This window comes from Argentina silus, assembly GCF_951799395.1.
Source record: "Argentina silus genome assembly, chromosome: 6".
Lineage (NCBI taxonomy): Eukaryota > Metazoa > Chordata > Actinopteri > Argentiniformes > Argentinidae > Argentina > Argentina silus.
This window is the reverse complement of record NC_139660.1, coordinates 22277149-22299109: the sequence shown is the minus strand read 5'-3', so window position 1 is coordinate 22299109 and position 21961 is coordinate 22277149. Positions and strand designations below refer to the sequence as shown.

Genomic DNA, 21961 nt, shown 5'->3' with positions numbered 1-21961 from the left:
TGCGACAGATTGACTTTTAGTAGTTTTCATCTTTATCTTTCTTTGATATAAAAGAAATGGAAACCGATGAGGAAATAAGTAAAAAGTTGAGCAAGGGGTTTGCTGTCAACTTGGAGATATACAAAAATACTTTGGAGCGAATTATCGATAAGGTTTGTCACTTTTGTTTTTGCTGTTGCTGGCTAGCAAGCTGTGTAGCTAGCTAGTAGTTGATGATGGGTCGTATTTGACGGATTTTAATACGTTTGGTCGTTACTAGCAAGTTAATATCGGTTTTATTATTATTATTATTATTTATTTTTTTAAATCTCTTCTTAAAATTATTTTTTATAGACTAGCCTTTAATTGAGGCTGCCCTTATTATTTGTAATGTGTTGTGTTTGACTGTTTTCTACTTATTTTTGTTTTTTATTTGCATATCAGTTTTATCTGCACCTTTGTGAAGCACTTTGTAACTGTTTTTAATAAGGTGCCATATAAATAAAGTGTATTATTATTATTATTATTATTACTTTGTAGTTAAACCATAACCACATTGAACCTCTCTCCTCGAACAGTATACGAAGGTTCATGGGGGTAAGGAGCTGTGCCTGCGCAACACGACAATGACAGGTAAACGTCCCTGAGACCGTGAGGGGTGGAGAGTGGACCATTCAAGTACGATGGGAACAGATCGGGCTAGCTCCCTACCTGTTTAGAAGGGAGAAACGTTCAGATAGACATTTCATATAACTTTGAGTGTCTTACATAACGTTGTCATTGGATACACCCCTAATCTGACTTGTGTGCTGTGCTGCTGTCCTGCAAACAGTGAAAGTTTAGTTTAGTGTATTAGGGTCCACATTAGCTGTTGCTCATGTAACTCCGACGTGACACTCCATATCATTTAATCGATTAAATGATATGGAGTGTTGCGTCGGAGTTATTGCTCATGTAGCAGCTACTCTCCCTACTAGGGTCCACACTAACATACAACACATGATACGGAACAGTTATAGACAAGAATAATACAAATACAATACTACATTAGTGAGGTAGATCTGATCTCATGGGTTGTTTCTTGTCTTCCATGTGACCATACCATTAAAGAGGTGGAGCAAGTTATGGAGCAGCAAGACTTGGAGGTGTCGAAGGTGGACGCATCAATGGTTAGGATATACATTTGCTGTCCTTCTAACCCACACAATATAATGACCTTGGAATTGCAATGTGGTCCTCTGTGGCTCAGTTGGTAGAGCATGGCGCTAACAATGCTTAGGTTGTGGGTTCTATACCCACTGGGGCCATATATACTGAAAAATGTATGCACTCACTGCAGTGTAAGTCACTTTGGATAAAAGCGTCAGCTAAATGGCATATATTGTTATTATAGATTAATTTCCTTGTCCTTTTATATTCCCTGTAATATCAACTTTTCTCATACCACTGTTCATCTTACTCTCCTTCAGATGTTTTCAGATTTGGGGGAGCAGTCTGACTTTATTGTTCCAGTCCTGGACATAACTGGAGACTTTCAGGTAATAACTTGGCACTGATGAAATTCAAAATGATGTCCATTATATGATTTTTCCCAACAGATGACCACAGCTTTGTGTTTAAGTACCTCATGTTTTTAAACAGATGGATATCTCACACCAGGATGATCACACTGATGATTGTGTTGATGAGAGCAGCCACTGTAAGTTTGTTTTCATTCATTTCAGTAACTTATTTTGATAGGTTGTGTTGAGCACTGTAGGTAAGGTTACGTGTCCCAAGACAACAACTAATTGTATTTATATTGCATTTATCAGCGGTGTCTGGAGTGGATAATTCCCAGCTAACGGTGAATTCCCAGCTAACGGTGAATTCCATGAATGAGACTCAGAACAGCCTGTGGGGACCTCTGCCTGAGGATCAGGATGAGAGTCTTGATCAGACACTGAGTAGTCAAGGCAGCACTCTACTGGACCTATATCCCAGCATGCTTAGCCAGATGGGCGAGGCGTGGCGTCAGCAGCATGTGTCTCAGGCAGCTGGTTCAGTGTTGAGAAGGTACCATCGGCAGCGGTGGAACGCCAACAGAAGCACCCTTGGGAACCGCACCTTCAACACCACCCTGAGATCTGCTCACAGAAACCCAGCGATTACCCTCAAAAACGACAACTCTATCCTCCAAAACTCTCAGAACTCTACACTGAGTGTGAGCTTCCCCAAAAGTCCAGACCACAAAAGGACAACAACCTGCAACCCTTCTAGTCTAACAACCGTCACCAACCTCCAGGATTGGCAAGCAGAGAGACAGTCCCCAAGGAAGGGGAAATGTACAAGGAATAGCGGACAGCGTCGCCCTGCCTTGGTGATGGACTTCTCCACAGCTCCCTCTGAACCACTTCTCTCTCCAGAGGAGTGTTCTGAGCCAGATGAGACTTCCCTCAACCAAACCTTCACGGTGTCACAATTGTCCTTTAGTGAGGGGCCTTCTGCCCTTATCTTCAGTCCAGCCAGATCTATGAGCCTGTCTCCAAAGCCTGTGCCAGGCAGGTTTGCCTTCCTCACTGTCCCTCATCCCTCGAGTGTTCAAACAGCACCACTTCCTGACGTCAGCACCAGAGCCACCCCAGTCACAGAGAGCCCTGTCCACCGCTCCCCAGCCAGGCCGGGTCCCTACAGAGCCTCCCCAGTCACAGAGAGCCCTGTCCACCGCTCCCCAGCCAGGCCGGGTCTGTACAGAGCCTCCCCAGTCACAGAGAGCCCTGTCCACCGCTCCCCAGCCAGGCCGGGTCCCTACAGAGCCTTCCCAGTCACAGAGAGCCCTGTCCACCGCTCCCCAGCCAGGCCGGTTCCCTACAGAGCCTCCCCAGTCACAGAGAGCCCTGTCTACTGCTCCGCAGCCAGGCCGGGTCTGTACAGAGCCTCCCCAGTCACAGAGAGCTCTGTCCACCGCTCCGCAGCCAGGCCGGGTCCCTACAGAGCCTCCCCAGTCACAGAGAGCCCTGTCCACCGCTCCCCAGCCAGGCCGGGTCCCTACAGAGCCTCCCCAGTCACAGAGAGCCCTGTCCACCGCTCCCCAGCCAGGCCGGTTCCCTACAGAGCCTCCCCAGTCACAGAGAGCCCTGTCCACCACTCCCCAGCCAGGCCGGGTCCCTACAGAGCCTCCCCAGTCACAGAGAGCTCTGTCCACCGCTCCCCAGCCAGGCCGGGTCTGTACAGAGCCTCCCCAGTCACAGAGAGCCCTGTCCACCGCTCCCCAGCCAGACCGGGTCCCTACAGAGCCTCCCCAGTCACAAAGAGCCCTGTCCACCGCTCCCCAGCCAGGCCGGGTCTGTACAGAGCCTCCCCAGTCACAGAGAGCCCTGTCCACCGCTCCCCAGCCAGGCCGGGTCCCTACAGAGCCTCCCCAGTCACAGAGAGCCCTGTCCACCGCTCCCTAGTGTTGCCCGGTCCCTACAGAGCCAGGCTCCTGACCTTGGAAATGCAACAGCGCGCATCTTTGAACGCCCACCTCAGAAGCCCCAAGATAGGCTCTGCTGGATCTCTACTAAGATCTGCCCCGACGTCTCCATGCTCCTCTCCACAGAGGCCAATCATCGTGTCACCCCGGAGACTTCCCAACCAGTCCTCCCATTGTGAGTTGCACACTGGGGCAGGCCAGCCAAGGCTTCAGCGACGGCTCTCCCTGGACTCCTCATCCCCAGCCTGCAGTCGCTCACGTTCCCTAAAGAGAAGGACCGAGGACGAGTTTCAGAAGATTTACCACAAGTTCGTCTGCCAAGGCAAGTCCTCCTCCCGCTGCACGTGTCAGTGGAGTGCTGAGACCACCAGAGGCCCCTCATCCTATGCTTTGGCCGCCCTGGCTCTGTCTCCCCATCACTCCCTCATGAGGAAGCGCCGTGTCGCAGTTGACCAGGATAGGCTCCCCCAGTCCAAACGCTTCAGGGATGGGCACTACTCAAACTACGCAAACTCCCCAGGGTCCCTTCGCCAGAGGGAAGAAGTGTTGGGGCGTCAACGTCACTCGAACAGCTCTCTGTCCTCCACAGCATTGGAGCCCTCCAGTGGCTTCCTCACCTGGAGCCCCAGATGGGTCGTCCTGGATCAAGCCTCCAGCTCTCAGCGACCCTCATCAGACACAGGAGCCAGGAAAGCTGGAGGCTCCACGTCCGGCCTGCATGCTCGTCAACGCTCTACTGCTTGGGTAAGGCTCTCTCAGAGAAACGGTGTGTAAAACAACAAAAAAAGAAGTTAGGATTCCCCTCTCCTACAAAGTTAGAAGTGGACTGGAAACTGTCTATCCTATCTCATACTGTATTTGTATTGGTGAGGTATTGGTTCTAACATGGCTGTTCTGTCTTTTTCTTTGTTTAGAGAGAGGAATACAACAGATTTGTTGGAATTCAAGGTTTGTTTATTTTGTTTACCTAGCAGTTGATTCAAGTACTATGTATTGTACTAATGATTACATGATTCCCCACCCCCCCACAGAAAAGTCACCAGCCAGGGCAGAGTGGCAAAGTGGCTATTCTTCACCAAGGTAACTACACATCCATTTCAAAGTAGTGTACTCCCTAGTCCTCAAATAAAAAAAAATGACAACTTTGAGGACCTTCAGAGAATATGCTGGTCATTATTTTTTTATTCTCATTTGGTAACCCTCTTTGTCTCTTCTTCTTCAGTATGTCTAGGAGACGGCTCCTGTACAAATGATGGCATCCCGCAAAGAAGGCAGTCCCAAAGTACTCCTCTTAACCTGACCTTTTAATTTTAGCATGCCAACCAATATCTTTATTTGTGTTCAGTTAAAAAGTTATGCATTTAGCTGTTAATGTTAATCTAATAAAGTATCGTTCAAGAAACATTTAATCAATTGAGGGTATTCAGCAATCGTTTATTTTATTTATACACTGTACCATTTTCATTATCTTACATATTCATGGGTTGTTCATTACAATGGGGAGGCAATTACAAACAAAAGGAAATATTCAGGGAAGTCATTTCTTGATGCACAATTACAGGAAGACACACTGGTTAGTCAAAGCTAGGGAGACAGGGAAGAGCTTGGTCCCTTGGTGGATATTAATGTAAAATATAGTAGCTTATAATATAGGTATTGAACATTTACAAGCCAAGTTGGCGGTTTAATGTGGAACGGAGCCACTTCCTCCACTTCACATTAGGTTGTTGTGCGTCTTTACAGTAGCTAATATGGCAAACATGTTTTGTGTAACAACGGAACACTTTTACTGTTTCACATGTATCAGTGGAGTATCAGGTGGGATGAAAATGCTGGGTTTTAATGTAAACTGCATTGGGCTACTGTGTGGCAGTGTTAGCACTCTTCAGGCAGAAAGGAAGTACAGCATTCCTGGTCATTTATTACGTGTTAAAGTGAAGCAGTGTCCCAGTCAGCAGCACTATTTACTGAGCTCAGGTGGCATTTGTTGGAGTTAGCTAGATTAGGTTCACTCTACACACGTTAAGAGGTTAGGTAAGCAGCGGTAGGGACTGTAGTGTAGTCATGTCATGAAAGGGTAGGTGGTTGTGGTCATCCATGGCACTGCTGTTCACACCTCACTCTCCCCATCCCTCTGAGTTGTACTGTGGTTTTTTGGGGGGGCGGTGGGCTGTGTTGTGGTCACCACTCCAGCTCCACAGGGTATTTGGAGGGGGAGGGGGGGTGTTGTGGTCACCACTCCAGCTCCACAGGGTATTTGGAGGAGGGGGAGGGGGGGGTGTTGTGGTCACCACTCCAGCTCCACAGGGTATTTCCCCGTCAGGCAGGCGGTGCAGTGACCAACTCTCCTGCTGGCCTTACTGTTGGAGTTGATCCTGTCGTCTTTCTCCTGGAGGGAGGTGATGTCACTCTGGACAGCTGATAGCAGGCCTTCCACTGACAGGTACTGCACACTGGTGGCACCTGCAAAACATCACAGCAGTATTAGCCTAGGTCACACAGTATCTCAGTGGCGTCAGAGAATGTGTTGTTAAAAACTCCGAACTCAATTGAAGTTTATTAACATTCCTCGCTGCCAACACATTCCTCTCACTGCTACATTACAGCAGACACATTCTGTACATAAAGTCTCCTGTAGTCCGTAAAACACCACATCAGTGGAAATGTTAAATAATCGTAGCTAGTAACAGGATGATGGGTCCGACTCTCACCTATGTAGCCAGCGATATCCTTAAACTCGGGCCTGTTGGCGATGAGCTCCTCTTTGGTTGGAATGTTAATGCCCATGTAGCACGGGAACCTGATGGGTGGAGACGCAACGCGAATGTGGACCTATGGGAGGAGAGGACAGCATTCAAAATAAAAGTAGTAAGGCGAGTTCTCTTCTCCCCCCCCCCCCCCCCCCCCCCCTTACAATGCGAGCGCTTTGGGTGTCTTGAAAGACACTTTCTAAATGCAATCAATTCCATTAGTCACTAATATGCAGTACATCTAATGAGGACAGACAGACTGAGGTCAACCCTGCTCACCTCAGTTGCCCCGGCTTCCTTCAGAAGCTTGATAATAGGAGAGATGGTGTTGCCCCTGACGATGGAGTCATCGATAAGCACCACACGCTTGCCCGCGAAATTGTCGGTCAGGGCCCCAAACTTCTTGGCGACTCCTAACTGTCTAAGGCGTGTGTTTGGTTGAATAAATGTTCTCCCGACGTAGCGATTCTTACACAGAACCTCCACGTACGGTAGACCAGACTGCAGAGATAGAGCAGAAGAGAGCAGGATGAAGCCCAACAAGGAGAGAAATACACACACACACACACACACACACACACGCACGCACGCACAAAACCAGTGTAACCTGAGAAACCTTAACCCATTTAGTGCCGAGGGTGAATAAAGTCGCCCAAACTGTCAACATTCTTAACAGACTTAATGCCAACCACTGACAGAAGCAGCAGGTACAGACTTGTTCACGGGACTGAAACAGATGTGGTATTTCCTTGCGGGCCTGATCAGTCAGTCGTTAGACCTCACCTCCTGGGCGTAGCCCAGAGCGGCGGGCGTGGCCGACTCGGGTACAGTGCTGACCACATCTGCGTCTGTGGGGGCTTCAATGGCCAGCTGGCGCCCGCAGCGCTGCCGGACTGTGTACACCATCTGACCTGCAACACCAGGGAGAGAGAGAGAGAGAGAGACAGACACACACAGTCAGTAACTACTACAACTGGAACCACTTTGGCATTAGAGAGATTGCAAATCATCATCTCATTTTCCAGCCAAACAACCTCTACTCTCAATTACTTATAACCAAAAACTTGAAGCAATATACATTTATTTTTTTTACTTGCTATAACGCCATAAAAAAGGTATTAAGCAGATGCTGCTTTCTAACTGATAATAATGAAAAAAAAAAAAAAAGGCCTCAATATTTGTTCTCAGTCTCTTTTTCAGCGTCATCATTTCAGCAGTTCACCTTTGTACGGCAGTATTGAGCAACAAATATATGACACTGTAGGCCTACCTTCAAATATGGAGTCTGGCCTGGCAAAGTAAACGTATTCAAATATGCAGAAGGCAGGGAGGTCCCCCTCTGGACGAGAGACGATGCTCAGGGTCTTCACTCCATGTTTTGAGATCTGCACGATCTCACCGGGCAGGACTTCTCTGTAATACCTGAGAGACCACAGAGAGAGACGCTTATGAGCCACCGGATCCGATGTTTCCATTGTAATAAGAGAGAGAGGTCACCGTGGCGATGATGAGATACTGACTTGGCACCAATAGACTGGAAGCTGCAGGACTCGGATGACACCACCCAGCCCTCTGTGTCCCCCTCTCCGGCGCCTGACAGAGATTGCAATCACAGTTAGCCAATAATCCATGCTCTACCTCCTCTTTATTACCTGTTAATGTGAAGCAGAGCCAGTCAGCAGCACTATTACTGAGCCCCGTCAGGCTCCGGAGTTAGCTAGATTAGGGTTCGCTCTACAAACACGTTAAAGGTTGGGTAAACAGCGGTAGGGACTGTAGTGTAGTCATGAAAGGGTAGGTGGTTGTGGTGGTCCATGACACCGCCGTTCACACCTCACTTGCAGTAACAGTTAGCTAATGATCCGTGCTCTACCATCTCTGACGAGATGTTATCTCGTCACGATAAGGGTCGGCCGAACGTACGTGCTGCTCAATTTCACTGATCTATAAATCAACCCCCCCCCAAACAACTAGGCATGACGGGACCCTTATATAGATTAGTGAGTCTGTGCTAGTCTAACCCCTAAACCTTCTGAATAACAAGTTCAGTCCAGTTTGACAGGACTGTCTTCAAAACACAAACACTAAGGGCTAGTTTCCCCTCACAGATTAAGCCTCATCCCAGACAACGTCTGACAGTCTGTTGAAAGTGTGATATTTAGGCCTGGACTGGAATTTAATGTGTGTCCGGGAAATGTGCCCCATGATGTCTGGGAAACAACCACAGTTTGACACAGTGCTTGGAGCTACATTGCGAGCTAACTGCAGTCAGGAGTTTTCGGGTGAGACGAGACAAACAAAACACAAAAACAATGGCGAGCCTGAATACCTAGAGTGTGGAGTTTAGAAACGGGGACGAGGCGTCCCAGGCTGAGAGGTCTGTTTCCGTACGGGTCACGGATAGCGTAGATGACGTCGGTGTACATCACCAGCAGGGAGTACGACGTAGGGGTCTCTGTCATCAGGTTCTTTATCCTACAAAAGACGACAGAGATATTGAACAAATACATCAACAAGAGAAATTCAAGTTCTTGCCTGGGTCTAATCAGTACATACAGGGCATTTCTGTGTGCTGGTATCGCTGTGGTTTTTTTGGCTTTACTATTCTGCACGGGCAATGACCAAATTAATGGATTCAGTTTTATTGTATGAATAAGCCACGGAACTGACCTGGCGACCCAATCGGGGGCGTCCAGCTCCTCCATGGGCGGAGTTAGAGCCAGCAGCTGGGTGATGAGCTCACTGTCAGAGCTGGTGGACAGGCCCACACCGTGACGCATCACCTAGTAGGACACACACACACACACACACACAGTGGTTTATGTTCCATATACACATTTATTAATGTGTGCTTGCTTTTAAAGTTATTAATGTGTGCTTGCTTTTAAAGAGGGAACTAAACAAAAAAAGAAAGCGGCCTACCTTTTTGCGTAGCCTGGCAGCGTTGACCAGCTCCCCGTTGTGTGCCACAGCGATCTTGCCGTGGAGTGTGTCCACCACAAAGGGCTGGCAGTTCTGCAGCTCACAGCTGCCCGTGGTGGAGTAGCGTGTGTGCCCGATGCCCAGGTTCCCAAAGCGCAGCTTTAGAAGGTCCTCAGGTGGGAAAGCATTGTTCACTAAGCCCATGCCCTGAGGGACACACACACACATCAGAAATGCACACATGCAAAGGTAGACAGTACTGAGTGAATAAGTAAGTAACTAACTAACTAACCAACCAACCAACCCCCCCCCCCCCCACACACACACAAAATACTATGTAGCTGACACAATTGTGGGGTCATTTTCATTTACATACTACAAGCCAACCTTTTCTGAGAAAGAGGACAATGTGAAAAGATACTCTTTTTTTGTTATCATCTGGACTGGGTGTGTTATTGTAACCATATTTCTCTTTTGTATTTTTATAACATACTGGGGGAGGAGGGGGGGGTTGTATGTCACACAGTTTACCTTGAGGGTTGTGTACGTTGGTGGGTTGGCGCCATTACTTGTGACCATTCCGGCACTTTCCTGACCCCTATGTAAACACAAACAACCATAAAATGAGGCTTAGTCAGGGGGGGGGGGGGTTTGATTCAAACAAACTGTGCTTGAATCAACCTGCTTCATGCAAGCTTTTCTCTTTGAATAACGCTCCAGGCAGACCAAACTGGTTTGATGTGAGTAGCAGTATTGGGAGAGGGAGGAGGGGGGGAAAAAATGTGGTAAGTGCTTCTGCAACGGAGTTTCCTTATATGGAGTGGCAGTGCACTGCAGCCTCAGCCCATTTGCCAAGCTGCTTCTCAGATTACAGTCAGTCCCGCCCCCACACCACACAGCTTAAGCCAGTAGTGAGGCTGCTTTGATTCACGTGGGCGTTCCTCCCGGGCTTAACCGCCTGGTTGCCTAGGGAACCGGGCAGCAGGAGGGAGGGGGGGCCGGGCTGAGAGAAGGGAAGCGTTTCCAGGTCAGCTCAAACATGGAGAGAGGAGCAGTGAGACAAAGAGGAGGTGAAGAGGAGGTGGTGGTGGAGGAGACGGGGGCAGCGGGGCAGTGGGGGGAGGGGGAGGTTCTGGCTCTCCTCTCAGTGTGGGAAGAGCTAGGGGGAGCTCAGCATGCAGGTGAGAGCAGAGCCACGTTTGAATGCATCTCAGAGCGTCTGAGGGGGCTCAGTGTGCTGCGTACTTGGAGGGAGTGCCAGGCCAAGTGCAGGAGTATGGGACTCCAGGGAAGGAAGTCTGAAAAGCCAGGCACATCCACCGTCTACAGCCAGGGGGCGACAGCCATAGTGGACGCCCAACTGACCCCTAATGGGGGGTCAATAGAGGAAGACTGGGAGGAAGAGGAGGAGATGACCAATGAGAAAGAGGCCTACTCTTCCTCAGTCACAATGCAGGAAGGTAACTGGGAGTTAGTGGCACAGTGTGAAGTTGGCCGTGAAAAAAAATATTACTTACTCAAAAAAACGAAAGAAAAACTAATCGTAAGATCAGATGGCAAATTTGAAACATTGTAAATTGCAAATTGGAGCAGCTGATAGGGGAGGAAGATTACAACTAATTATCTAAAAGGAAACACACACACATACATACACACAGGCCTGAGGAGATAACAAGTGAAGATATCAGAGGAACAGTGGACCTTGATAGCTTAATTACTGTAGACTCAAACAGCAGTTTAAGAGGTGGTCTAATTTGCATAATCTTTTAGGCATACTTCATTTACATATTGGTCTAATACACTGCTATACAAGATACAGTAATTCAATACCCATAATTCAAATGTTGTCCAAACAGATAACACAGAATTTAGACTATATCGAATTGTATTTGCAACAAAAGTTGTCCGATATAGTCTATATTCTGTGTTATCTGTTTGGACAACATTTGAATTATGGGTATTAAATAAAAGTGTGCGTTTGAATAAAAAAATAAATTGTGTGTGTGTGTGTGCGTGCACACGCAGGAGGCCCATGTCGGATTCGGGGAGCTCTCTCCTATGCCCAGTACGTGGGTCCAGAGGGAGGCCGCCACTGGACCGATGAGGAGGTACGGGCACTGCTGTGTGTCTGGGCGGACCGGCACGTTCGCGAGCGCCTTAAAGGGACGCTACGCAACAGAACCATCTTCCAGGAGATGGCCCGGCGCATGCAGCGGAGTTTCGGGGTGGCGCGAAACTGGAAGCAGTGTCGCACCAAGTACAAGAACCTCAAGTACGAGTACAAGACGGCAAAGAGTACCCACGCCGCCGTAGGCAGCAGCGGCACCGGCCCGGGAAAGTACATGAAGTTCTTTGAGGAGGTGGAGGCCATACTGCTGGACAGGGGGCTGGATGAAGGGGCCCAGGAGACGGAGACGCAGACGCAGAGGAGAGGACCTGAAGGAGACGTGCCGGGGAGGATGGGACCTCTCGGAGGCCAGAGGACCCAGACCAGAGAGCATGAAGGTGTTCAGGTCATAGAGATTGACGACGGTGAGGTGTTCCATAATACGCTCATTTTGGATGATCACTCACACATAGTCCTGTTTCAAAACATACTGATGTAATGCAGTCCGTTTCAATATTTTAAATGTCTAAAAGATTAAAAAAACATGGACGTCTCTTTTTCAGATGAAAACAGTGACGATTTTGAATTGGACGCAGAGATGGAACATGAACATAGAGATACAGGTAAGTTTGAACAAATAACCTATAGGAAAACAAAAATCATGGCCCCGTGTCTGAATGGCGTGAGGTGTGTGCAGTGCATGGATTTGATCCGGCATCATAGCGTGGGTTCCCTTCCCTCTACCCTCTACTCCCACCCCCAGGAGCCCATCCGTCACCGCTGGATCCACTGAACTCGCCCTCCGAGCAGTTCCACATGGTCACCATGTCCGACACGGGCCGCAACTGGAGCGACCAGGAGGTGCGCGCCCTGATCCAGGTGTGGTCCGAGGAAGGCGTGTGCCGGCAGCTGGAGAGCTCCACCCGGAAGAGGGACATCTTCGTGCAGATCTCCCACCGGCTTCAGCAGCAGGGGGTGGAGCGCGACTGGAAACAGTGTCACACCAAATACAAGAATCTCAAGTACCTGTACCGCTCCCTTCAGAGGGGGAGGGCTGACGGCGCTGACCCGCGACGCCTCATGAGGTTCTACGACGAGGTGGACGCCATTTTGACCAGGATGGATAACGGCCCTATGATGGGATACGAGGAACACGCAGAGTCTGGGATCCCTTTGGCTGAGTCAGGGGGAGTGGCCATGATGGGTTATGAGGGCCACGGCAACGCAGAGGCCATTTTCCGGACGTCGGAGAGAGCGACTGCCATGATGGGACATGTGGAGGAGAGGACTCACCCCGTTAACTCTTACAGAGCTCAAAGCTATGAGGCCGTCCTCAGCAATGCAGACCAAAGAATATACACAGGCAAGGAAGTCATTTATAGCAGCCACTAACACACAGACCCATTTAGAGGCGTCCTTCAAAATCATGAAAGAAGTCACTGACACAATAACCCACTAACCACTAGTACATACAACCCACACACTAGAAAATAGTCCATTCTTCATAAAACATTTTTTTTTTTCTTAAACGGAGCTGGTGGTCTGAGCAAATTGATCGTAATGGAGAGGAGAAAGCTATGGTAGTCTTGGCCTAATTACTGTCTCGTTTCATGTGTGTCTATTCCTCAGGCCATGGTGATAAAAGAGAGGACTTAACGGCAATTAGAGGACGGAAGAGGAAAGCTTCGGATCAAGGTTTGAAGTGCACCTCCTCCCACAATAACTATCTTCATCACAAGGATGTCCTCTTATCTAATTTAGTAATCCACACGCGACCACAGGCCCAATAATGTCACTAACTACGGACGGTGTGATTCTGTCCTGTGACTCAAGAGTGAATCTCCTAATCAAATCATAGGGATGGGGGTGGGGGGGGGGGGGGGGGGGGGGGGAGAGAGAGAGAGAACGCGGGGGGGAGATAACGTGAAAAAATACAATAATTAATATTTTTATGACACTACCCTAGTCCTAAATACAACTTTGTTCGTTTCGTAAGCTTCTTCCAGCACACTGCTCCATTCTACTGAGATTATGCCTCTTTCTAATTAGAACTCACAATTGAATTGGCTGGAGTTTTACAGGACGCATAACCGTGATCATTTCTTCCCCATTAGGTTGAATTCGGTTTCCAAATTATCAATAGCCTCTTTTGTGCATCAGTTGTGTCAAGCTAACATTAGACTGAAGTGATGCTGAATCTACAATAAGAACTGTATCTACAATAAGGAATGACCTCGACCCCATTGACTGGTCCTCAAGTGTGTTTTTTTCTTTTTTTCTTTTTAGATGCCAACAGACCTGTGAAAAGATTGGACATTGAGGGTTGCTATGTTGACAATATCGACCTACAATGCAAAGAGGAACAAGAATACATCCCGATTATAGAGATCAATTCCGTCTGCTCGATGGCAACCCCCGCCCGTGCATTCCCAGAAAAACAAAACGAGGCGTTGAGAGACATGGGACTGGTATGTGCGAGGAATGCAATTGTCTAGTAGTTAGTTGCAATTTCAAGGTCAGATATGACACTTAGACATCCTGATCTCGCAGCTGAACAGGAAATACCACAAACTAACCAACCTTTCAATTAACAATGTAGCCCATGATGTAGGACAAGCACGGCTCATGCACGTCACAGGACATAACAAAAGTAGGTTTTGATACTTTCATGTATGTTTTGATACATGCAGTGGTTGATACTGATAGTATTCCCTCCTCAGTCATGAACATTGTGCCCGGTAGCCATTTCAGGATTGTCGCGAAGTCGTTTTGTAAATCAGCTACAGATAACAACACATCATCAACAACACCTTACCTGTGCTGTAGCGCTACAAGTCCTAAAGTTAATACTTGGGCAACCTCTAGTTGGGTGGGCCACTCTCCTGCTGCCACACAGCCGAAGACCCCACATTCTTCTCCGATCCCATTTTCTTCGAATTCCATTCTTGATTTTCAGTTCGCGAAAGTGTGGTGCACTTCAAACAGCGTGAAACTCCACACTACTCAGACCACGTGTTGACAGCGAAGATGCTTAGACGGGCTCAACCCACTAGACTGCAAGGGGAAGCTGTAAAAAAAAAGAAAAGAAAAAAAAAAAAGTAGAATTAGCACATCAGAATACAGATTTTTGACTGAATGCTCCTTTACAAAAATTGCAAACAGAGTAAACAACAAAAAAATATCATATTGACTGACTGCTGATAACTTATCCAAGATACGCAATATCAGACGCATTCTGTGATAAAATACAACAGAAAATCAATCAAAAGCATTGCAAGAGATACTATGTACAAAGCAGACGTTTCTGACTGGCCTTTAACGTGTTTTGCTGATATGTAGCGAAGACAAAACGAAAAGTGTTTTTCACCTCACGTGGTGAGGACTACATCACTCTGATTGGTGTTCTCTAAATCGATAGTGAGTTGTAATTGGCCTTTCTTGAGTGTCAAAATCGTTCGTTTCCCTCCGTGCTTTTCTTTCTCCGCTGAGTTCTCCACGAGTTGTGAGTAAAGTGCCTTGAATTAAAGATATAACTAAGACTTTACAAGCACGCACATTTTCATGATGGTTGATTTAGCTACGCTTTTGTTTTTCAGGCGTGCAGATTCTCGAGCATCGTCATGGCGTCTGCATCATCAGGTATGTTACTCAAACTTATTTGTGTTTCATTGTTTTTTTGTTTTTTAAAGTTGCAATGTGCAAACAAACAACGTAACATCAAACAGATGCTGGTAAAGCCTTGATCTAAGTGCGCCGTTGACGTTTCATCGTCACTTTTGCGTTCTCACGGGATGTCAATCTGCTTTCTGTCGAAGAGCTCAAACTTGGACAGAAACTCAATGAGGGAAAGACCAAGCAGATCTTCGTGCTGCCTGACCAGCCAGGTCATGTCCTGGTCCAGTCCAAGGACCAAATCACAGCTGGAAACGCCGTGAGGAAGGATCAGATGGAGGGCAAGGCCGCCATAGCGAACAAAACCACGAGCTACGTGTTCAAGCTGTTGCAGGAAGCAGGTGAATGTTTAGGGCACTAAACTGAATATGATGAATACTGCCTGCATGTATGTAGTATACATTTCATCACATTATAGGTAAGAAAGACTTGAGATGGACACTTACTTCCTCATTGATCACTATCACTACAGCTCCAAGCCAAAAAGTGATGGATTGAACGCTGTAGGTGATTAAATGTATACTACATGGGCATTAGTTTCTGCGCTATACTAACATATACACCCACTAGAGAGTAAGGCACAACTGTTTATAAAGTCTCACACACACATTAAATATCCCTAGAATTGATTATCCTCTTCTCTTGGTCAAGAAAGTGTGTCAATTTCAACAATGCGTATATAATGTATTACAAACACAAATGTGCTCTGTCATAACTGAGCTGACCATAGCGGGCAGCTGTCCTGAGTATTCAGGTCAAGTTGCATTCCTGTGTTTGACCATAGAATTACAGTATCTCAGTCCCAATTTTAAAATGACTCTCCATGTTCCAGCAATTTTAAGGCGTAAGTGCAGCCCATGCGTCCCTCATGATGTCAGCCGAACCATGGAAATTGCTTCCTTGTGACCCAGATAGACATGCTTCTTTTAATCAAACAGAACGTGACCCACCCAAGCACCCGACTTGCATCCCTTAATTTCAGTACAATAGCACCTCTGACTAGCTGACATCTGTTTAACCATTGATGGTTAAACGCCCATGCCAGCCAGTTTTGCGTCCTCACTTTTCTTGATACGTTATTCCTCGCTTTTCTTGATACGTTATCATTCACTGAGCTATTTGGGAAAGTAACCCCAGGTATCGCTAGGAGCAATTCTCAATCAAATGTGTCGAAAGGTGGTTTGATTCAGAAGCAAAAAAGCCAGTGAAGCGGGTTTGGGGGATTATATTTGCCTCTGGGTGCTAACTTTACAAACAGGCTAGCCATGTCACACTTCGGTGCTCTATGGCTGTGTGAAATATCATTTCATGCCATGGCATGTCACGGCATGTGGGAAATCGTTTTAGGACAAGCTAAGAAAATAGAATATCACCCCAAAATACACATTCTGTACTTTCACCTAAATGGCAGTTTTCTGGCTTGAATCATCATGCAATAACATTGTGTAGCACCAGGATGTCATATCAGCAAAAAAAAAGTTTTTGGGCCTTTAAAGAAAGGAACAATCTGCTGTTTAATGGTCAGTTTCAATTGAAGAAATATATACCCATTGATTTTCAAATAATAATAATGTGACTGATAAATGCGTAATAAATTTAGTACAACTGTCCTGTCTTTATCATACAAAACCAATCATACTTTGAGAGTGGTCGTGTTTCCCTAGCCCCATCTCTCAATTTTATACCAAAACAAGTGGCGCCCCAGCCATTTGGCAGAAGAACGAATGAAGGGATTGCACCTTTTTAAATAGATCTTTGTTTGGGCCGTGAAGCTTCCAGACTCACAAGTGTTGTTTCCCTGTCTGTCAGGCATTAAGACTGCCTTTGTGAAGCAGCATTCGGAGACTGCGTTCATTGCAGACCACTGTGAGATGATCCCCATCGAGTGGGTTTGCCGGAGAGTGGCCACCGGATCCTTCCTCAAGAGGAACCCAGGGGTGAAGGAGGGCTACAGGTTCTCCCCACTAAAAATGGAGATGTTCTTCAAGGTGTGTGTGTGTGTAACCCACATTACCCGTATGCCGATTTGTCCTCTCATCCTCATTAGAAAACATCCAATTAAAATCTTGTTTAATGATTATTCATGCATATTCATTCATATACACTCTCTCATTCTCACCTATCCATCCCATTCTCACCTTTGAGTGAGTTGCCTGCCCTCCCTAACTAACCACTCAAGTGAACATATTAAAGCTACCCAGTCTATCCGTAGATGCGATCCATATCCTGCTCCATTTTTACTGTCGACCACATTGGATTAGAAATCAATCTCGGCCATTTTTTCTAATCACTCTCAGGATGACGCAGCCAATGATCCTCAGTGGTCGGAGGAGCAGCTGCTCGAGACTAAGTTCTGTCTTGCTGGGCTCACCATCGACCGCTGTGAGGTGGACATCATGAACCGCAGCACTGTGGCCATCTTTGAGATTCTCGAGCGGGCCTGGGCCACCCAGAACTGCACCCTCGTGGACATGAAGGTAAGTGATGCGGCGTCGCCCTCTGCTGGCCAGAAGAAGACGCTCCTCCACACTTGACGCTCCTCTCTGTTCCCTAACCAGCCAGTGAGCGTTTTGAGGCACATGAGTTATAGATACAGTATATGACGCTATATCGTATTCTTTGAATTCCATGGCAGCCCCTTTGACAGGCAATGTTTCTGCTATTTTGTTGACCAGATTGAGTTTGGCGTGAACATGGCCACCAAAGAGATTGTTCTCGCTGACGTGATTGACAACGACTCGTGGAGGTTGTGGCCAGCAGGGGATCGGAGCCAGCAGAAGGACAAACAGGTGAGGTCATCACCTCTTTAGCTGGCACTGTCTAATGCTCCAATGACACTCCTCTTAAAATGGCTAAAATCCTTACTTGGAAGTTCCAGAACCACATTTTTTTTTTTTTTTTTAGTATCATCTTGTGGCTTTAAAAAAAAATAAGCCTGCGTCCTCTCACCTCTCGTCTCCTCTCCAGGTTTACCGCGACCTGAAAGAGGTCACACCTGAGGCCATGCAGGTAGTGAAGAAGAACTTTGAGTGGGTCTCTGAAAGAGTTCAGGTATGTACACCCGACTCATGAGTCCTACTAGCCCTGTGCCCTTTGCTCCCTAGACCCTAAAAGATCTAGTGTTTGTGTTGAATCAACATGTCGTAATGATAAAGGTCTGGTAGTAGTTTATCATTAACTGGTTGTATCTGTTCAGTGTTGATTCTGCTCCACTGCTCGTTATCCCTTGGGTATTATCAGATTCACCTCGGTAAACTCTGGTTTTTGTTGAACCCCAGCTCTATAAATAGATAAACCTGTTGTGACATCAGTGTTTGATCAAACCTAGCAACGTGTGTGTGTGTGTGTGTGACATTCGGCAGCAGTTATGTAGAGGCTTGGGGGGGCTTTCCATGCTACAGGGCTGATCCTAACCTAGGCTCCCAGTGTTTCTTCTTACCTGGTTTGGAAAGCCTCGGGAAGTTGGAGGCAGAAATGCAAAAGAGAGGTGGAGACCTGTGTGATTGCCACACTCCCGACCGTCAACAGGCAGCTCAAAACGGAACAGCCAAAAGTCTTCACTGGTCCCCTGTGGGTAGTGTTCTAACAATAATTCCAGGAAGAAGAAAAAATCACTTCAGAAATGTTTTTTAAAAAAATTAAATATAGCTTGTTAGCTAACACTTCTGCTCAGAGCCAATCAAAATGTGACTGTTCGCAGCCCACGCTCCATTCAACGCACTTGAATTTCGCCATGATTTTCTTCCAAAAGATGAGTTGCTAACGAGTCTGGCAAGGTGAGGACTAGGCCGACCCAAACCATACTGTGCTGGCTCAGATATTTTCCTTTCACAGTTGTCCTTTCCAGCACAAATTCAAAGCTTGACTCTGGAGTATAAAATGAGTTTCTGTACTGTGTCTTCTGTGTCTACCTAGCTCCTGCTCGAGTCTCAGGCCAACGGTAGAGTGGTGGTCCTGATGGGCTCCACCTCTGACCTGACCCACTGTGAGAAGATCAAGAAGGCCTGCTTGGCTTATGGGATCCCCTGTGTCCTGAGAGTCACCTCGGCACACAAAGGACCAGACGAGACTCTCCGCATCAAAGCTGAATACGAGGGTACGCAAAGTTTAGCATTTTAAAGGAGCGCTACACATTACATTTTCACTGTACTACATCGTGGTAGGGGAAAATATCTATATGGTTGAGTATCACTCATATATACACAGACTCACCGGGCACATTATTAGGAACACTATATTAATACTGGGTAGGGCCTCCCTTTGCTTTCAAAACAGCCTCAATTCTTCGTGGCATTGATTCCACAAGATGTTGGAAACATTCCTTTGAAATTCTGATGATGAACAACATGATGACATGATTGCATCACGCAATTCCTGCAGATTTTTCAGGTGCACTTTCAAGCTCTGAATCTCCCGTTCAATAATGTTCTACACATATTGGAGCATATTCAGTCCACAGCATCCATACCTATTTGTACCTTGTTACCTAACTAATACATTTTATTTCAATTCAATTCCATTTTCACAATTGGTCCACCAAAAAATGGTCTCTTTCTGACAGAATGTTGTCGTTAGAGGTAGGCCTCTGGTGTAACTGTTTCCCATCATCAAATGAAAACAACTTTTATTTGTGACACTATTGAATCTCAATATATCTAGTGTTGAATCGCAATACGTTCAGAATCGCAATATGTATTGAATCACAGCCTATGTATTGTGCTAATATCGTATCGTGAGATCCCTGGCAATTCCCAGCCCTAGTACTACAGCATATAATGGCCTTGAAAAATCTGCAGGGATTGTGGAGCGATAATGTTTCAGTAGGCTATGTTATTAGCGTATTGACTTTTCCTCTCTTGACTCTGTTCTCATTGTAGCTTGTTACAGAAACTTCTCAATGGTCTGGATAGCGGACTTTGTCATGGACGCTAGCTAGTACCAATGGCTAGTGTAAACAAGTTTGACTTTTGGCCACTGAGGCGTCAGATTTCACGTGTAACTTTAAAGGGAAAAGTTCACCCAAATTACAAACTTGGTAAAATTGTTCTTTACCTTGAAAGTCGTCTGTGGGCCAGGAGAAACTGTCGTCCACAGTTCACGATTCAGATTTGTTTAGATCTAAAAAAAATGGTATTTAGGTGAGCTATGACAGCAACTTTTCCACATACTTAAGCCCTTGCTTGGATTACATATTCATTGTCAATGAACAGTCTTCAGATTGTAATTTGGAATTTGACAGTGTTACGCTGAGTAACAGCATGGAACATACCGATAATCTATATTACATATGAACGTAGACTCGTCTTAATAGATCATGTGGCGCAAATGTTTTCTCAGGCGACGGCGTGCCAACAGTGTTTGTGGCTGTGGCGGGCAGAAGTAACGGCCTTGGTCCAGTGATGTCAGGAAACACTGCCTATCCAGTCATCAACTGCCCTCCTATTACTCCTGACTGGGGAGCGCAGGACGTATGGTCATCCCTTCGCATGCCAAGTGGTAAGCGTATGTATGTGTGTGTGTGTGTGTGTGTGAGTGTGTTACACTGATGCATATGTCAGCATATACTTAGCCAGTGTTTTTTTTTCTCTCTCTCCCTCTCTCTCCTTCCCTCCCACCCACAGGTCTTGGCTGCTCCACAGTCCTCTCCCCAGAAGCTGCTGCCCAATTTGCTGCTCAGATCTTCGGGCTGAGCGACCATCTGGTGTGGTCCAAACTGAGGGCTTCCATGCTGAACACCTGGGTGTCTCTTAAGCAGGCAGACAAGAAGCTGCAGATGTGCAGCCTCTGAGAAGCCCCATTTACCCCCCCGTCCTATCCACGATTGTATTGTCACCAGCCTAGCGCTTCACCGTAGTAACATTTTATGTCATGTTTTCTGGCGGGGGAAAAAAAAACCTGTACTTATTCTAGCTCGCTTTCGTTCTCACTCGGTAGCTTAAAGTAGATATCTTTTAGAAGTTACATAGGAAGGTCAATAAAATCGTGGATCCCTCCAGACCCTCCCACCACAGCTTTTAGGAGATGTGCTAACTGTAAAAGGGTCTCTGGCAGTGTCTCCATGTCTGTTCAAATGTCTCCCACGGTAGTTAACTAACACTACGATCAGCACTACAAAACATTCCTCTAATCATTCCCTAAATAAAAAGATATTCCTACAAACTCACATGGTCAGTATTGTTCATGAACGCTTCATTTTTCTGATACATGTTTCTTGAAACTCAACTAATGTGTTGTTGGTATGTTATCTTTAGTCCTAGCCTATAAAGTAGCTGTTTCATGCAAGCTTGAAATGACACGAGACTGTATCCCTGTGTTACTCTCACTGTTAAAGTATGGAGTACCCAGGCTCTTGTGCATATAAGCCTGGAATAACTTACTTGGCCTTAGTGGGAATGAATTCCCTGAGCAGAGTCATTATTATACATAGTCATTATTTAGATTTCAGCGAATCACGTGACTGGGAGGCGTGGCTTCTAATCAGAAACATTTTGTGCGTGAGCCAAAGGGAGGAGGTGATTGTGAGATGATTGGTTGTTAGCTAATGGCTATGTGACGTGATTCTCCTGTCCTTGTACTCTAAACCAAGGCCAAGTTGGCCGGTTGATGAGTCGGTCCACTGGGCCTTCTGAGCATTTGGGCAGTGAGCAATTCTTACACCTGCATTCTTGTCTCATATGAATGAAGGTCATATTATATAGGAGAAGAGACAGGGAGCCTTCCCTCTTCACCCCCACTACCCCCCTGTGCAATTTTCTCTCCCGTTAATAAAAAAAAAAAAAAAAGAATATATATATATTCTTCTAGCATTGTGACTGCCAATGGCCCCTGGTCTGAGCATTGCTTTATCTTATGATGACTGATGGATAGATGATTCACTTACAACAAATACATTTGTTTAAGTAAGTCGCTTTGGATAAAAGCGTCTGCTAAATGCCATAGCTTAGCATTGCAACCAAAGGTTGCGTGTCATGTTATCGACTGCGTGGTCGGAGGTCCTATATCATATGGTTAGCTAGTGTATTAAACAACTATCCGGGTGCTGTGAGGTTTGCCAGTCGACTGCCACATCTTCGGCCT

The 21961-nt window shown here is 46.5% G+C and overlaps 3 protein-coding genes across 5 annotated transcripts; 2 read left to right on the top strand and 1 right to left on the bottom strand.

Annotated features, from left to right (window-relative positions):
- Positions 1 to 9: 9 nt before the first annotated feature.
- Positions 10 to 4854, top strand: LOC310806050 (uncharacterized protein). The gene is made up of 9 exons (XM_083672000.1): positions 10 to 152; positions 558 to 612; positions 1090 to 1148; positions 1449 to 1517; positions 1621 to 1678; positions 1794 to 4177; positions 4348 to 4381; positions 4465 to 4513; positions 4656 to 4854. Exons 1-9 carry the CDS (start codon positions 57 to 59, stop codon positions 4684 to 4686), a joined length of 2835 nt encoding a protein of 944 aa, XP_083528126.1. The 5' UTR covers positions 10 to 56; the 3' UTR covers positions 4687 to 4854.
- Positions 4854 to 14543, bottom strand: ppat (phosphoribosyl pyrophosphate amidotransferase). Of its 2 annotated transcripts, XM_083672014.1 has the most exons (12): positions 14408 to 14543; positions 14028 to 14279; positions 9637 to 9703; positions 9106 to 9312; positions 8854 to 8966; positions 8513 to 8658; positions 7704 to 7776; positions 7454 to 7605; positions 6967 to 7094; positions 6463 to 6684; positions 6145 to 6265; positions 4854 to 5896 (listed from the first exon to the last, which is right to left on the bottom strand). In XM_083672014.1, the coding sequence occupies exons 2-12, from the start codon at positions 14153 to 14155 to the stop codon at positions 5721 to 5723; spliced, it is 1533 nt and encodes a 510-aa protein (XP_083528140.1). In that variant the 5' UTR covers positions 14156 to 14279; positions 14408 to 14543; the 3' UTR covers positions 4854 to 5720. The 2 variants fall into 2 exon arrangements, with proteins under 2 accessions (XP_083528140.1, XP_083528141.1); XM_083672015.1 differs by lacking the exon at positions 14408 to 14543 and having other exon boundaries at positions 14028 to 14287.
- Positions 9777 to 21044, top strand: paics (phosphoribosylaminoimidazole carboxylase, phosphoribosylaminoimidazole succinocarboxamide synthetase). 2 transcript variants are annotated; one of them, XM_083671994.1, is made up of 15 exons: positions 9777 to 10565; positions 11131 to 11637; positions 11776 to 11835; positions 11976 to 12575; positions 12842 to 12907; positions 13499 to 13680; positions 14809 to 14851; positions 15028 to 15225; positions 16694 to 16872; positions 17182 to 17361; positions 17560 to 17673; positions 17852 to 17935; positions 18800 to 18980; positions 20222 to 20380; positions 20506 to 21044. In XM_083671994.1, exons 1-15 carry the CDS (start codon positions 10145 to 10147, stop codon positions 20670 to 20672), a joined length of 3141 nt encoding a protein of 1046 aa, XP_083528120.1. In that variant the 5' UTR covers positions 9777 to 10144; the 3' UTR covers positions 20673 to 21044. The 2 variants fall into 2 exon arrangements, with proteins under 2 accessions (XP_083528120.1, XP_083528121.1); XM_083671995.1 differs by lacking the exons at positions 9777 to 10565; positions 11131 to 11637; positions 11776 to 11835; ... (1 more) ...; positions 12842 to 12907; positions 13499 to 13680 and adding an exon at positions 14628 to 14714.
- Positions 21045 to 21961: the final 917 nt, after the last annotated feature.

Excerpts from the sequence above, each read along its gene's own strand:
- LOC310806050 (XM_083672000.1), top strand. The coding sequence starts at position 57 with ATGGAAACCGATGAGGAAATAAGTAAAAAGTTGAGCAAGGGGTTTGCT. Across the intron at positions 153-557 it reads TGGAGCGAATTATCGATAAG|TATACGAAGGTTCATGGGGG; the intron begins GTTTGTCACTTT and ends CTCCTCGAACAG. Across the intron at positions 1,679-1,793 it reads TGTTGATGAGAGCAGCCACT|CGGTGTCTGGAGTGGATAAT; the intron begins GTAAGTTTGTTT and ends TGCATTTATCAG.
- paics (XM_083671994.1), top strand. The coding sequence starts at position 10,145 with ATGGAGAGAGGAGCAGTGAGACAAAGAGGAGGTGAAGAGGAGGTGGTG. Across the intron at positions 16,873-17,181 it reads AAATGGAGATGTTCTTCAAG|GATGACGCAGCCAATGATCC; the intron begins GTGTGTGTGTGT and ends AATCACTCTCAG. Across the intron at positions 17,674-17,851 it reads GCCAGCAGAAGGACAAACAG|GTTTACCGCGACCTGAAAGA; the intron begins GTGAGGTCATCA and ends TCTCCTCTCCAG.
- ppat (XM_083672014.1), bottom strand. The coding sequence starts at position 14,155 with ATGGAATTCGAAGAAAATGGGATCGGAGAAGAATGTGGGGTCTTCGGC. Across the intron at positions 8,967-9,105 it reads CTGCCAGGCTACGCAAAAAG|GTGATGCGTCACGGTGTGGG; the intron begins GTAGGCCGCTTT and ends GTGTCCTACTAG. Across the intron at positions 7,606-7,703 it reads TTCCAGTCTATTGGTGCCAA|GTATTACAGAGAAGTCCTGC; the intron begins GTCAGTATCTCA and ends GTGGTCTCTCAG.